The 13,605-nt window shown below is 40.9% G+C and overlaps 1 protein-coding gene across 2 annotated transcripts in view; it reads right to left on the bottom strand.

The window, feature by feature from the left end:
- rtel1 (regulator of telomere elongation helicase 1) overlaps positions 1-12,964 on the bottom strand; it is a 64,827-nt gene extending 51,863 nt beyond the window's left edge. Inside the window, exons 1-10 of one of the 2 annotated variants that reach the window (XR_003870267.1) lie at positions 12,551-12,964; positions 12,005-12,203; positions 11,629-11,722; positions 11,453-11,534; positions 11,014-11,074; positions 10,627-10,702; positions 8,518-8,602; positions 5,715-5,780; positions 2,362-2,515; positions 2,089-2,127 (exon numbers count right to left, since the gene is read on the bottom strand). Coding sequence is in view for 1 of the 2 variants with exons in the window: in XM_029719721.1 (XP_029575581.1) it covers positions 2,089-2,127; positions 2,362-2,515; positions 5,715-5,780; positions 8,518-8,602; positions 10,627-10,702; positions 11,014-11,074; positions 11,453-11,534; positions 11,629-11,722; positions 12,005-12,203; positions 12,551-12,652 (958 nt within the window). In the remaining variant the exon portion in view is untranslated. The remainder of the gene's footprint in view (positions 1-2,088; positions 2,128-2,361; positions 2,516-5,714; positions 5,781-8,517; positions 8,603-10,626; positions 10,703-11,013; positions 11,075-11,452; positions 11,535-11,628; positions 11,723-12,004; positions 12,204-12,550) is intronic. The other variant, XM_029719721.1, reaches the window with a different exon arrangement.
- Between the last annotated feature and the right edge of the window lie 641 nt (positions 12,965-13,605).

Below are 13,605 nucleotides of genomic sequence, written 5' to 3'. Positions count from 1 at the left end.
TCTCCCTCGCCCTGGTTTGGTAAAAAGCTGAGGGATGGGCCTGGAGAAATGTAACCACTCTCAAATGCATAGGGCTATAGATGCAAAAACTGACCATCCATATCAAAATGATAGCTTCAACACATGGTTAAAACTATATAGGGGGCGGCAGGTAGCCTAGTGGTTAGAGCGATGTGCCAGTAACCGAAAGGTTGCTGGATCGCATCCCTGTGTCATTGTAAATAAGAATTTGTTTTTAACTGACTTGCCTAGTTAAATAAAAAGGTTAAATTAAAAATATACTGCTCAAAAAAATAAAGGGAACACTTAAACAACACAATGTAACTCCAAGTCAATCACACTTCTGTGAAATCAAGCTGTCCACTTAGGAAGCAACACTGTCAATAAATGTCACATGCTGTTGTGCAAATGGAATAGACAACAGGTGGAAATTATAGGCAATTAGCAAGACACCCCCAATAAAGGAGTGGTTCTGCAGGTGGTGACCACTTCTCAGTTCCTATGCTTTCTGGCTGATGTTTTGGTCACTTTTGAATGCTGGCGGTGCTTTCACTCTAGTGGTAGCATGAGACGGAGTCTACAACCCACACAAGTGTCTCATGTAGTGCAGCTCATCCAGGATGGCACATCAATGCGAGCTGTGGCAAGAAGGTTTGCTGTGTCTGTCAGCATAGTGTCCAGAGCATGGAGGCGCTACCAGGAGACAGGCCAGTACATCAGGAGACGTGGAGGAGGCTGTAGGAGGGCAACAACCCAGCAGCAGGACCGCTACCTCCGCCTTTGTGCAAGGAGGAGCAGGAGGAGCACTGCCAGAGCCCTGCAAAATGACCTTCAGCAGGCCACAAATGTGCATGTGTCTGCTCAAACGGTCAGAAGACTCCATGAGGGTGGTATGAGGGCCCGACGTCCACAGGTGGGGGTTGCGCTTACACCCCAACACCGTGCAGGACGTTTGGCATTTGCCAGAGAACACCAAGATTGGCAAATTCGCCACTGGCGCCCTGTGCTCTTCACAGATGAAAGCAGGCTCACACTGAGCACATGTGACAGACGTGACAGTCTGGAGACGCCGTGGAGAACATTCTGCTGCCTGCAACATCCTCCAGCATGACCGGTTTGGCAGTGGGTCAGTTATGGTGTGGGGTGGCATTTCTTTGGGGGGGCCGCACAGCCCTCCATGTACTCGCCAGAGGTAGCCTGACTGCCATTAGGTACCGAGATGAGATCCTCAGACCCCTTGTGAGACCATATGCTGGTGCGGTTGGCCCTGGGTTCCTCCTAATGCAAGACAATGCTAGACCTCATGTGGCTGGAGTGTGTCAGCAGTTCCTGCAAGAGGAAGGCATTGATGCTATGGACTGGCCCGCCCGTTCCCCAGACCTGAATCCAATTGAGCACATCTGGGACATCATGTCTCGCTCCATCCACCAACGCCACGTTGCACCACAGACTGTCCAGGAGTTGGCGGATGCTTTAGTCCAGGTCTGGGAGGAGATCCCTCAGGAGACCATCCGCCACCTCATCTCATCAGGAGCATGCCCAGGCGTTGTAGGGAGGTCATACAGGCACGTGGAGGCAACAAACACTACTGAGCCTCATTTTGACTTGTTTTAAGGACATTACATCAAAGTTCGATCAGCCTGTAGTGTGGTTTTCCACTTTAATTTTGAGTGTGACTCCAAATCCAGACCTCCATGGGTTGATAAATTGGATTTCCATTGATTATTTTTGTGTGATTTTGTTGTCAGCACATTCAACTATGTAAAGAAAAAATTATTTAATAAGATTATTTCATTCATTCAGATCTAGGATGTGTTATTTTAGTGTTCCCTTTATTTTTTTGAGCAGTGTATATAGTTTTTGTTTAAAATGTTCTTTGTTTCCAAACATTGGCATAAAACAAGCTTATATTTTGGGTTCTGATGGGGTACAACTAATGAGGCATTTATAAGTTAAATTCTTCATGAATCATTGGGTACATATAATTCATTTATAAGTCCAAAAATGGATGTAGCAACTGCTGATTGCTCCTTTTAAGATAGGAGTGTATGATGGTTGCATGACAAACATTAGGATAAAATAACTTACGTTTTATTTTAGCAATGGTGGTTATGTCCAATTTCAAACCTGGAATGAAAGAATCGTTAAAAGGTGGCACTTTCAAATAAAAAAATGTTTCCGTTTCAAATTGAACAATGTAGTAAAATTTGTCATAACAATACAATTCACACATTACTCAATCAATGGAACCAGGAGGACACTACTTCAAAGATCTCTGCATATGAATACGGGGGGGGGGAAATCATGAATGCTTGTCCTTACAATGAGTTTCCAAATTGTGTAGACAATAATTATTCTGACCCCCGTTTATGGATTCCATATTGAAGTCCTCCGAGACGTCTCCTCGCCCGGCTTCTTTGGCCTGCTCCGCTAGCAGCTTGTCCACAGCGTCAATGGCTGATGCCAGGTCGTAGGGCGTGAGGTCAAAGGATGTGGACTCCTCACACATCTTCTCCTGTGGGCATTTTCAGTGGTCAGAGGCAAAATTTACAGTGGTTCATGTTCATAAGGGTATACAACGGAAACAGTTTCCTTTGTTTTGCAAATGAAAAAGGAGTACTTTGTTTTCAAAACATCCAGGTAGTCCATCCCTGTTTGTCAGTTTTCTTCCGTTTAGTGCCTAATGGATATTTTCCTGTTCATGAGTTTTGCACAAAGTGCTAAATACCTGAAAAATGGTCTCGTAATACCTGGTAATGGTTGAACCGCCATGCTCAAACCTTTCTAACGCAGGAATATATTAGGATGTTGGTGAATCATTTCTGCAGATCCTCTCAAGCTCTGTCAGGTTGGATGGGGAGCGTCATTTTACAGCTATTTTCAGATCTCTCCAGAGATGTTAGATTGGGTTCAAGTCCTGGCTCTGGCTGGGCCACTCAAGGACATTCAGAGATTGGTCCAGAAGCCACTCTGCAGCCGAAGCACACAGCCAAGACATGGCTAACGGTCGTGGTCCTGTTGGAAGGTGAACCTTCGTCCCAGTCTGAGGTCCTGAGTGCTCTGGAGCAGGTTTTCATCAAGGATGTACTTTGCTCCCTTCATCTTTCTCTCGATCCTGACTAGTCTCCCAGTCCCTGCTGCTGAAAAACATGGTGCCAGGCTTCCTCCAGACGCTTGGCATTTAGAAACCAATCATGGTTTCATCAGAACAGAGAATCTTGTTTCTCATGGTCTGAGAGTCCTTTAGGTGCCTTTTGGCAAACTCCAAGCGGGCTGTCATGTCTTTTACTGAGGAGTGGCTTCTGTCTGGCCACTCCACAATAAAAGGCCTTATTGGTGGAGAGCTGCAGAGATGGTTGTCCTTCTGGAAGGTTCTCCCAGCTTCACAGAGGAACTCTGGAGCTCTGTCAGGTTGACCATCGGGTTCTTGGTCACCTCCCTGACCAAGGCCCTTCTCCCCCCGATTGCTCAGTTTGGCTGGGCGGCCAGCACTAGGAAGAGTCTTGGTGGTTCCAAACTTCTTCCATTTAAGAATGATAGAGGCCACTGTGTTACTGGGGACCTTCAATGCTGTAGAAATGTTTTGATACACAACCCTGTCTCGGAGCTCTACTGACAATTCCTATGACCTCATGGCTTGGTTATTGCTCGGACATGCACTGTCAACTTTGGGACGGTATATAGACAGGTTTGGGCCTTTCCAAATCATGTCCAATCAATTGAATTTACCATAGGTGGACTCCAATCAAGTTGTAGAAACACCTCAATGATGATCAATGAAAGTCTCATAACAAAAGGATCTGAATACTTTTATATATATATATATATATATATATATATATATATATAAAACACACACACACACACACACACACACACACACACACACACACATATAAATAGGCAACAATTTCAAAAAACCTGTTTTCGCTTAGTCATTATGAGTTATTGTGTGTTGATTGATAAGGAAAATGTTTTATTTAATCCATTTTAGAATAAGGCTGTAACGAATCAAAATGTGGAAAAAGTGAAAAGTGAAGGGGTCTGAATACTTTCCGAATGCACTGTATAGTACTGCAGTAGGCAATCAGAGTTGGGAGACTGAAGAAACAACAGCCAGCCACTTGGCAGCCTTCCAGATTGTTCTCAAAGTTGAAATAACTCCAAACTCCTGGACTGGAGGTTGGAGAAAGACACAGAGAGAGACAAGAGGCTGCCACTGAAAGCAAACAAGTTTGGCCTGAAATTAAAATGGAGACATAAATCAACTTGGCTGGTTCTCGTTTTTTCTTCCAACCTATAAAATGGATTGAAGTTGGGGCTTGGGGGGACTAGGGGTGGCATTGTTGACACACTATGGATGCAGATCTTGATTATTTGGCTTAGTCATGCTCGTGCTCTGCAGTTTCTGTTTGTCTGGCAGTCATTTAAAGGCTGCTCTTTAGTTTCACAAAAGCAAACTACAGCTACTGTCGCTGATGCCTTACTGAAATACATATAACTCAACTCTCTCTATCCACACAGTCAAAAACAATAGTTGTAAAGGAAAGCCAACAGTGTGACGAGGGCTATAATAATGATAATGGACATTTTTTCTCAAAGGGGGAGAAGCCAATCAGGGCCACGTACAGTAGGCAAACATTGTGGATAGAAATGTACTATTTATAACAAATATGCCTCTCTGACTCCATTCGTGACCATGTTCCACAATGTTATAGTGCTGTGCGACGTTTGTTCTTGGTAGCCATGAGGAGTTTGTTTTGGAGCATATGACTGCCGGGTTATTATTGCAAAGTCAGGGTCTCCTATTAGTGCCGGGAGGCTGGGCGCCAACACCCTTGCGTGACTTGCACATCGCCTCCCCATGTTCTATTCCGTCCCCCACTCCGATCTGGTTGTGGTCTAAAAAGGCAGGCAGGGAGGGTGTACACTGACTGCAGTGCGGTGTGTGTGATCAGGCAGTGGCCAGATTGCGTAACACCCAGAGGAGAGCAGGTTGTTCTCAGGCTCTCTCACGGAAGGCTGCCACACTGGCTCTGGCTGGAGGGGGTATAATAGGACACACCAGGATAGTGTTGTTCAGTAGGGAGAAAAGGTTGTAAAAAGGCAAGGTACTACCTGAATTTGTCCAGTAATACTTTTTTGATTTTCATGTTTTACAGTGTGTTTTAGTGAACACGACCCTGAAGGTAGAGGATAGAAAATAACTGGGATAAAACAGATAAGTATTAAAATACCCTCAAATAAAAAAAAGGTGACATTCTGTACTGTTGACTCATGAAACATTTGATCTCAAATCCAATATGCTGGAGTAAAGAGACAAATTAAAAGATTTAGCTTTACTTTCCAAATAAATACATAGGGGAATGTATATTGATGAAATGTGTTGGTGGTATTTTTTGCAACTTGTAGTGTTAATTATATTTTTCGCAGAACTGTGTGCACACGTTGCAATGTACCCCATAAACATCCTCTTATAAAAAAAAATGTATCTTCCTATTGTGCCCCGATGAAGGCATTTAGCCAAAAAAGTGCTTTGGATAATCGACTACCTTAAAATTGTATTAACATTTTCCTTTAAGAGAGGCTGAATGCTTTATATCTTCGTGGAACTTAGATGTTTCAGAATGTTGGTGGGTGAAGATGGGGATCATCAATTATCAATGACCTCCATTGCTCATGAATAAACCAAGAAGACCTGCAGTCCAACTTACCACGTTATGCGCTTCGTCGAAAATGACCACTGCCCCTTTCAACTCGATGTTGTGCGCCCTGCGACTCTGCCAAGCAATGAGGAAGAAATGTAAAATGAATTGTGAAAAGAGCACAATTTTGTGAAAATCTACGATTTTAAAAGCCAATATGTATTCTATATGCATCCATGACTAAAACATGCTAATATAGCAGTCTAAAATAAGCCTGACAGGGGTTTAATGGCTAGCACATGAGAAACTTGTGCTGTAAGTAAGAATGACCAAGTACCTAAAAGCAGCACTTAGACCTTTTCAAGGCAGGCATGACACAGCAGTTTCTCCAATTAATCCGATTAATCGGAATGGCTGATTAATTAGGGCCGATTTCAAGTTTTCATAACAAATCGGGATTTGCCGATTTTTTAAAAATTTTTATGTTGTTTTTTTTACCTTTATTTAACTAGGCAAGTCAGTTAAAGAACACATTCTTATTTTCAATGACGGCCTAGGAACGGTGGGTTAACTGCCTTGTTCAGGGGCAGAACGACAGATTTTTACCTTGTCAGCTTGGGGATGCAACCTTACGTTAACTAGCCCAACGCTCTAACCACCTGCTTTACGTTGCCAAGGTAAGTTGCTAGCTAGCATTAAACGTATCTTGTAAAAAAAACAATCATAAACACTAGTTAACTACACATGGTTGATGATATTACTAGTTTATCTAGCCTGTCCTGCTTTGCATATAATCGATGTGGTGCGCATTCGCGAAAAAGGACTGTCTTTGCTCCGACGTGTACCTAACCATGAACATCAATGTCTTTCTTAAAATCAATACACAAGTATATATTTTAAACCTGCATATTTAGTTAATATTGCCTGCTAACATGAATTTCTTTTAACTAGGGAAAATGTGTCACTTCTCTTCCAAACAGAGTCAGGGTATATGCAGCAGTTTGGGCCGCCTGGCTCGTTGCGAACTGTGAAGACAATTTCTTCCTAACAAAGACAGCCAACTTCGCCAAACGGGGGATGATTTAACAAAAGCGCATTTGCGAAAAAAGCACAATCGTTGCACAACTGTACCTAACCATAAACATCAATGCCTTTCTTAAAATCAATACACAGAAGTATATATTTTTAAACCTGCATATTTAGCTAAAAGAAATCCAGGTTAGCAGGCAATATTAACCAGGTGAAATTGTGTCAGTTCTCTTGCGTTCGTTGCACGCAGAATCAGGGTATACAGAATCTGGCTCGTTGCGAACTAATTTGCCAGAATTTTACAGAACTATGAAATAACATTGTAGGTTGTGCGATGTAACAGGAATATTTAGACTTATGGATGCCACCCGTTAGATAAAATACGGAACGGTTCCTTATGTCACTGAAAGAATAATGTTTTCGAGATGATAGGTCATTAATATGGTCAAATCCGGAAACTAAGGTTTATTATATTATAGTTAAGTCTATGATTTGATATTTGATAGAGCAGCCTGACTGAGCGGTGGTAGGCAGCAGCAGGCTCATAATAGTCAAAGGTATATGGTTTAAAGAGAAATAGTCGACGCGTCATAATTCCTGTAATAACTTGCGGCTGAACTTGAAAGGGGTTCCTTCGTTATTTTACCGTTCATGTCTTCCATAGAGAATGTCTTGATCTACTTCAAATAAGGTCTGTGTTTTGTGCTTAAACCGCCTCTGCGTTTTGATACCCGTGTAAATCTCACTAGGTAACGTTTGTCAACATATTTTCATAAATCCACTCTACAAAAAAATGTATCTTCGCTTATATTGATCAGAGTTATATCCTATGAATATCTACACAGTTATAAAATTGGCAAGGTGGTGTAAGCCTAAACCAAACACAGACCTTATTTTAAGTTAATCTAAAAATATCCTATGGAATAAATGAAGGAACTGCTTTTCAGATTTTGCTAGAAGGTGTCATGGGAATTATGACTCGCACTTTGGTAGTCAATTCTTACCATGCCCATTATTAAAATAGGATTTCCTGCATATAGAAATTACAGTTTTTGTTTTCAGCATTCATCACAGGTAACTTAAACTCTATTTATATTATTCAAACAGTTGAGAGTATTTGTCTCCTAAGCAGACTCTTCAGTATCGTTGTCACTTCAGAGCTGTGTGTGTGTGTGTGTGTGTGTGTGTGTGTGTGTGTGTGTGTGTGTGTGTGTGTGTGTGTGTGTGTGTGTATAATATATATATATATAAAAAAAATCATAAATCGGCAGCGGCTTTTTCGGCCCTCCAATAATCGGTATCGGTGTTGAAAAATCATAATCGGTCGACATCTACTCCAAAGCCTACATTTGTACTACTATTAAGCAACTGGCTAAAACTGAAATCTAAAATATTGCATTATAACTTTGCAGAGAGAGAAAACAGACATTTTTCCTTTAGTGTGATTCAACAATAATACAACATAACGAGCAGTTAAATTTGATTCAACAAAGCCCGTCAACTGACAGGTCAACAAATCTTACTTGGTAGCATTGGATATACTGTATGATGCTCTGTGAATTCTTGTTTGATTAAGTAAATGACTTGCTAGTACTATAAAGCTAAAGAATGGTCAAGACCATTTTCAGGGAGAAATGATTGCGCCTCCTCACACATCAGGGTCATATTCACTTGGCACCAAACAGAAGACAACAGACTTGGAGAGGGTGAGACTACCTTAACTTATCCAATAAGAAACCTTTGTTTTTGTGCTCGGTGCAAAACATTTTGCTACGGTGTGCACTAATAAATACGACCCATATGGCCTCGCATTCTCAGAATCACAGAAGAACACGTGGCTCACCTTTGGGTCCAGGAGATAGTTGTAAGGCATGAATATGATTTCTGCCTGCTGTTTCAAGGAGCGTGAGAGGTAGTATGGGCAGACCCTAGGGAAACAAGGCAACTGTGAGACAAAGAAAAAAGGGATGCTCCAGTAAACCAATACATTTTCAAAATAGGGATATTAAAGTCCTCTCCAGAAATAAGTCAATGATTGCATGAAGAAAGAGTACGGCAGAGAGAAAGAAAAAAAACTTGAGTTTAGTGTGATTTGGAATGAAGATGATGGGCACAGGTTAACCTCTCTGGGACGACCCGCGATACACACTATTAACAGCCAGTGAAATAGCAGGGCGGCAAAATCAAAACAACAAAAATCTCAAAATTCAAATTTCTCAAACATACAAGTATTACAAGTATTATAGATAATGTTAGGACAGCGCCTAAACAAGAAAAACCACACAGCCATTTTCCAAGCAAGGAGAGGCGTCACAAAAACCAGAAATACAGCTAAAATTAAATCACTAAGCTTTGATGATCTTCATCAGATGACACTCCCAGGACTCAATGTTACAAAATACATGTATGTTTTGTTCAATAAAGTTCATATTTATATCCATAAACCCCATTTTACATTGGCGCGTGATGTTCAGAAAATGTATTCCCTCCAAAACTTCCAGTGAATGAGCACATCAATTTACAAAAATACTCATCATAAACGTTGATCAAATTTACAACAGTTATTGAAAGAATTATAAATACACTTCTCCTTAATGCAACCGCTGTGTGAGATTTTAAAATAGCTTTACGGCGAAAGCACATTTTTCAATAATCTGAGTACAGAGCTCAGCCATCAAAGCAAGCTGTACAGTTACCCGCCAAGTTCTGGAGTCAACTAAACTCAGAATTAGTATTATAAATCTTCACTTACCTTTGCTGATCTTCGTCGGAATGCACTCCCACAAGAAATGTTATTTTTGTTCGAAAAACTCCATATTTATGTCCAAATACCTCCGTTTTGTTCACGTGTTCAGATCACTAATCCAAATGAATAACGTGCGAGCGCAAAACCAGAGACGAAAAGTCAAATAGTTCCATTACCGTTCATAGAAACATGTCAAACAATGTTTACAATCAATCCTTAGGGTCTTTTTAACATAAATCTTCGATAATATTCCAACCGGACAATAGCGTATTCATTACAAAAGAAAAAGAAGGAGCGACGCGCCTGCGTGCTTGCGCAGTAAACAACTCATTGGTCCCAGGCTTGAGTCAGCTCCTATTCTCTGCCCAATAACAGTAGAAGCATAAAACAAGGTTCTGAAGACTGTTGACATCTAGTGGAAGCCTTAGGAAGTGCAAGTTTGAATAGGGATTAGATAGAAAAACTACAAGTCACTTCCTGGTTGGATTTTTTTTCTCAGGTTTTTGCCTGCCATATGAGTTCTGTTATACTCACAGACATCATTCAAACAGTTTTAGAAACTTCAGAGTGTTTTCTATCCAAATCCACTAATAATATGCATATCCTACCTTCTGGGCGCGAATAGCAGGCAGTTTAATTTGGGCACGTTATTCATCTGAATTTCTGAATACTGCCCCCTGTCACCAAGAAGTTAAAGACTGAATTCAATCAATCTTCATTAATAAGTATGAAAAGAATTGACCTTGTAAAAACACAATAGTGTCAAACTAAACCTCCCTGGCAAAACTGTAGCTGAGTGAATAATTACAAATCCCATATGGCTACATCCAAAAGTTTGCCTCTAGTCCTTACACCCCCTGCCGATCTGAATTGCAAGACAAATTAATTACAAAACATAATGCCTCAAAATACATCCTCCTGTTTTCCAGGTTTCTATTAGTTGCCAGTGTGGGTGGCACTTCAGAGGGAATCCAGTGGGCTGCCATACTGTAACTGATGGCTCCAGCTATAACTGAAATCCTTCATATCTGGCAACCGGCATCCCCTGAAACAGCATTTGCAGCTTAAATGCTCCAGAGACATTAATATTCCAATATGCCCTCCATAAACAAGACTAATGATACCGGTTTGTAGCCAAGCTGGTAAAGCTAGGGGTTTGGAAGAAGGAGTGGAATAGTACAAGGGGTGGAATGGGAGATTTCATACCTTTGCTTGTTGCCAGCTTTCACCAGATCTTCAACATCCAGAATGGAGTTCACCAGGTCTTTATCCATGCTCTTTTCTGGAGATGGGAGAATATCAAAGATCCGATTTCACAATTAATTGCAGGCATTTTAATTCATTCAGCTATTGGTCAATGACGATTACTATCTTGGGGAAGAAAAAAAAGAGACAGCTGTAGACAATAGCTTATGAACTTCTGTTTTTACTAGATTATGTCGATGTCCTCAATCATAGAGGATAATAAAAGTCTGTGCTTAAAGACAGTATCAGGCATAAAGATACACATATTACTAGTGTAATATATTATAGTAGTGTTGGATTTAATTCTGTGGTATGAGCCATCCTCTCTCAATCTCTTTACACGCATACCTTCAACATTGTTGTAGAAGACGCACGACCTGGTGGATATCTTTTGCCTACACATGTGAACCTGGGAAGAGAATACCATGTCAGTCAGATTCAGGATAGATCAACTCTGAAATCCAAAAAGAATGTCTAACATGTATATTTATGGATAAAAATAAGTTGTAAAGGACAGAATGTGTTATTTATATCATAAAGATTGAAAATTGTAAATCATGTATTGTACAAGCAAAGCATATGGATTTGGTAAAGTGATTAGAACAGGGTATAGACTGATTTGGTAAAGACAGAACACAAACTAATTTGATGCCTCACACATTCTGACTTGACATCTACTAATTGCACGTTGACAGAAGCTCACTGCACCTCTACTGTCCATCCTAATATGGTTGATTCATCCCAAGCTGTGTTGACCTCTCAGACTTTATTCCTATCCTTTCTGTACCTTAAGGTGGTTGCTCTCCTGACGCATCACCTCCGGGTTAATACAAAGCTGCTCCCTGGATCCTAACACACACACTTTGGGCCTGAAAGTCAGAGAGCAACACAATTTTAACACTGACAATAATTGCAACGTACACAAGGGTGTGAGTCTTCTAGGATTAACAAGAAGGCCCTTACCTGTAGGAAGTGTTCTTTAACTCGTTAATGACCTGAGTCAGCTGAGAATGTGTCCTGGATGCATAGATGATCTTTGGAATATCAGTATAATAAGCTACAAGGGACAAAGATATCATAAAAGGGATTAAAAAAATGTATTAACATACAGGTGTAAATATAAAAGCATGGTGATCTACTAAAGAAAACAAAATGTAGTATGTATAAAGCGTGTTAAGAAAAACAACAATCTGTTAAATACTGATACAAACTATGTGAACTGGACTGCATATTTTGCTGAATTAGCCTAGTTTTGCAATCAGCAACATCGCGATGGCAGTTATATGATAGATTAGCAGTTTTTCATCCAGAACAGATGCTATGTGTGTGGTGCCCATACTTGTTGTGTCTCCATCTGTTGCAGCGGTCCCCCACGATGCCAATGGTGTATTGGGGAAAAGCTCGGCTCCTCCCATCTTTTCTGCTATCTTCCTGGCAGAAATGGTGTCTTTGAAGTAGTCCCTCCAGGCAAGGGTGGCACACAGCAGGCATAGGGTTTTGCCCGTGCCTGTCGGACTCTCCAGAACCCCATTTACCTTCTGAAATACACTTATTAAAATGTGTTTCAACCAAAAAGGTTCAATAGCGTTCCCCTTGCACTGCTGAGAATCTGTTGGTTTGTGTAGCGGCTACTGTCCATACACTGTCGCTAGGTTGTTTGCATTAGACTTTTTAAAATTATTATTTTGTATTAATTCCTGCATTTATTAATTCAGGTTGATAGTTAGCTAATTAATTTATCTGAGCATGTTACTGTACCCATCTTAAACCCACCTCAATCTAACCCGACGACCAATGACATTTCACAAAAAAATGCACTTCCTGGATAGCTTGCTAACTTTGATAGCAAGATGGTCATGTTTGAAGGTTCATAAAGCACACTTACGTTTTGTAGACACTCAATCACCTTGCTCATATAATCCTTCTGACATTCGTATGGGGTGAAAGGGAAATCCACAGTTATCCCTTTCAAAGTCAGTGGAGGCATCGTTTTTCAGCAGGCTCGCGCAGCTTGCTAGCTGGCTACATTAGCAGATTAGTAAACTAGCTCTTTAGCTAAAGCAACCTAACAAGTACCTGCTGTCAAACCACAGCACTGGTCAGCACCTGAAACATAACTAAAGATGCATGGATTTGCTTGGCTGATGTATCTCCCCGAATTCAATTCACCTGAATTAAAGACAGTCAGTGCTATTCCACTTTCATGCTTGGCGCGAACTCTCTGCTTTCACACATGCGCACTTACGCAAAGGCATGGCTCTTTGCTGCCTCTTGATAGGCTCATCTACTAACTCAATGGACATTAGATTATTATGTGCTCTGACTGTTGATGTGTTTGCTTGAATTCAAATGGTACGGTGGCCAATGCTTATAGTCTTTATTCACAACAGAATGTCTGTGATATTGTCAGGCAGTGTCATTGATATGAAATCAAAGACATTTTGCGCACACACACACACGTGCAGACTACACAACCACACTCACAGACAGACAAACATGCTAGGAGGTATGCTCTCTTTCTCTCTCGTAAGTTAGCAGCGCAACCAGAAATGATCAAAAGCGCCTTATAAACCGGGTGGTTCGAGCCCTGAATGCTGATTGTCTGAAACAGTGTTATACCACGGGTATGACAAAACAATACTTCTATTGTTCTAATTACTTTGGTAAACAGTTTATAATAGCAATAAGGCATCTCCGGGGTTTGTGGTATATGGCCAACATACCAAGGCTAATGGTAAGCAGTGGTATATTGGCCATAAACAGTACCACAAGTCCTTGGCCCTTATTGCTTAATTAGACATAATGTATTCGTTGTAGAAGTTGATCTCAAAAAGCCAGACAGAAGTAGATAATAAGAAAAATAATATGCTTATTTAATGAAAACAAGACACTTGGATGTTCACCTCAATAAGAGATCAGTCATGGGGTTCATATATACAG

The sequence above is a fragment of the Salmo trutta genome, chromosome 28 (genome assembly GCF_901001165.1).
Source record: "Salmo trutta chromosome 28, fSalTru1.1, whole genome shotgun sequence".
Lineage (NCBI taxonomy): Eukaryota > Metazoa > Chordata > Actinopteri > Salmoniformes > Salmonidae > Salmo > Salmo trutta.
This window is presented reverse-complemented; position numbering and strand designations above follow the sequence as displayed.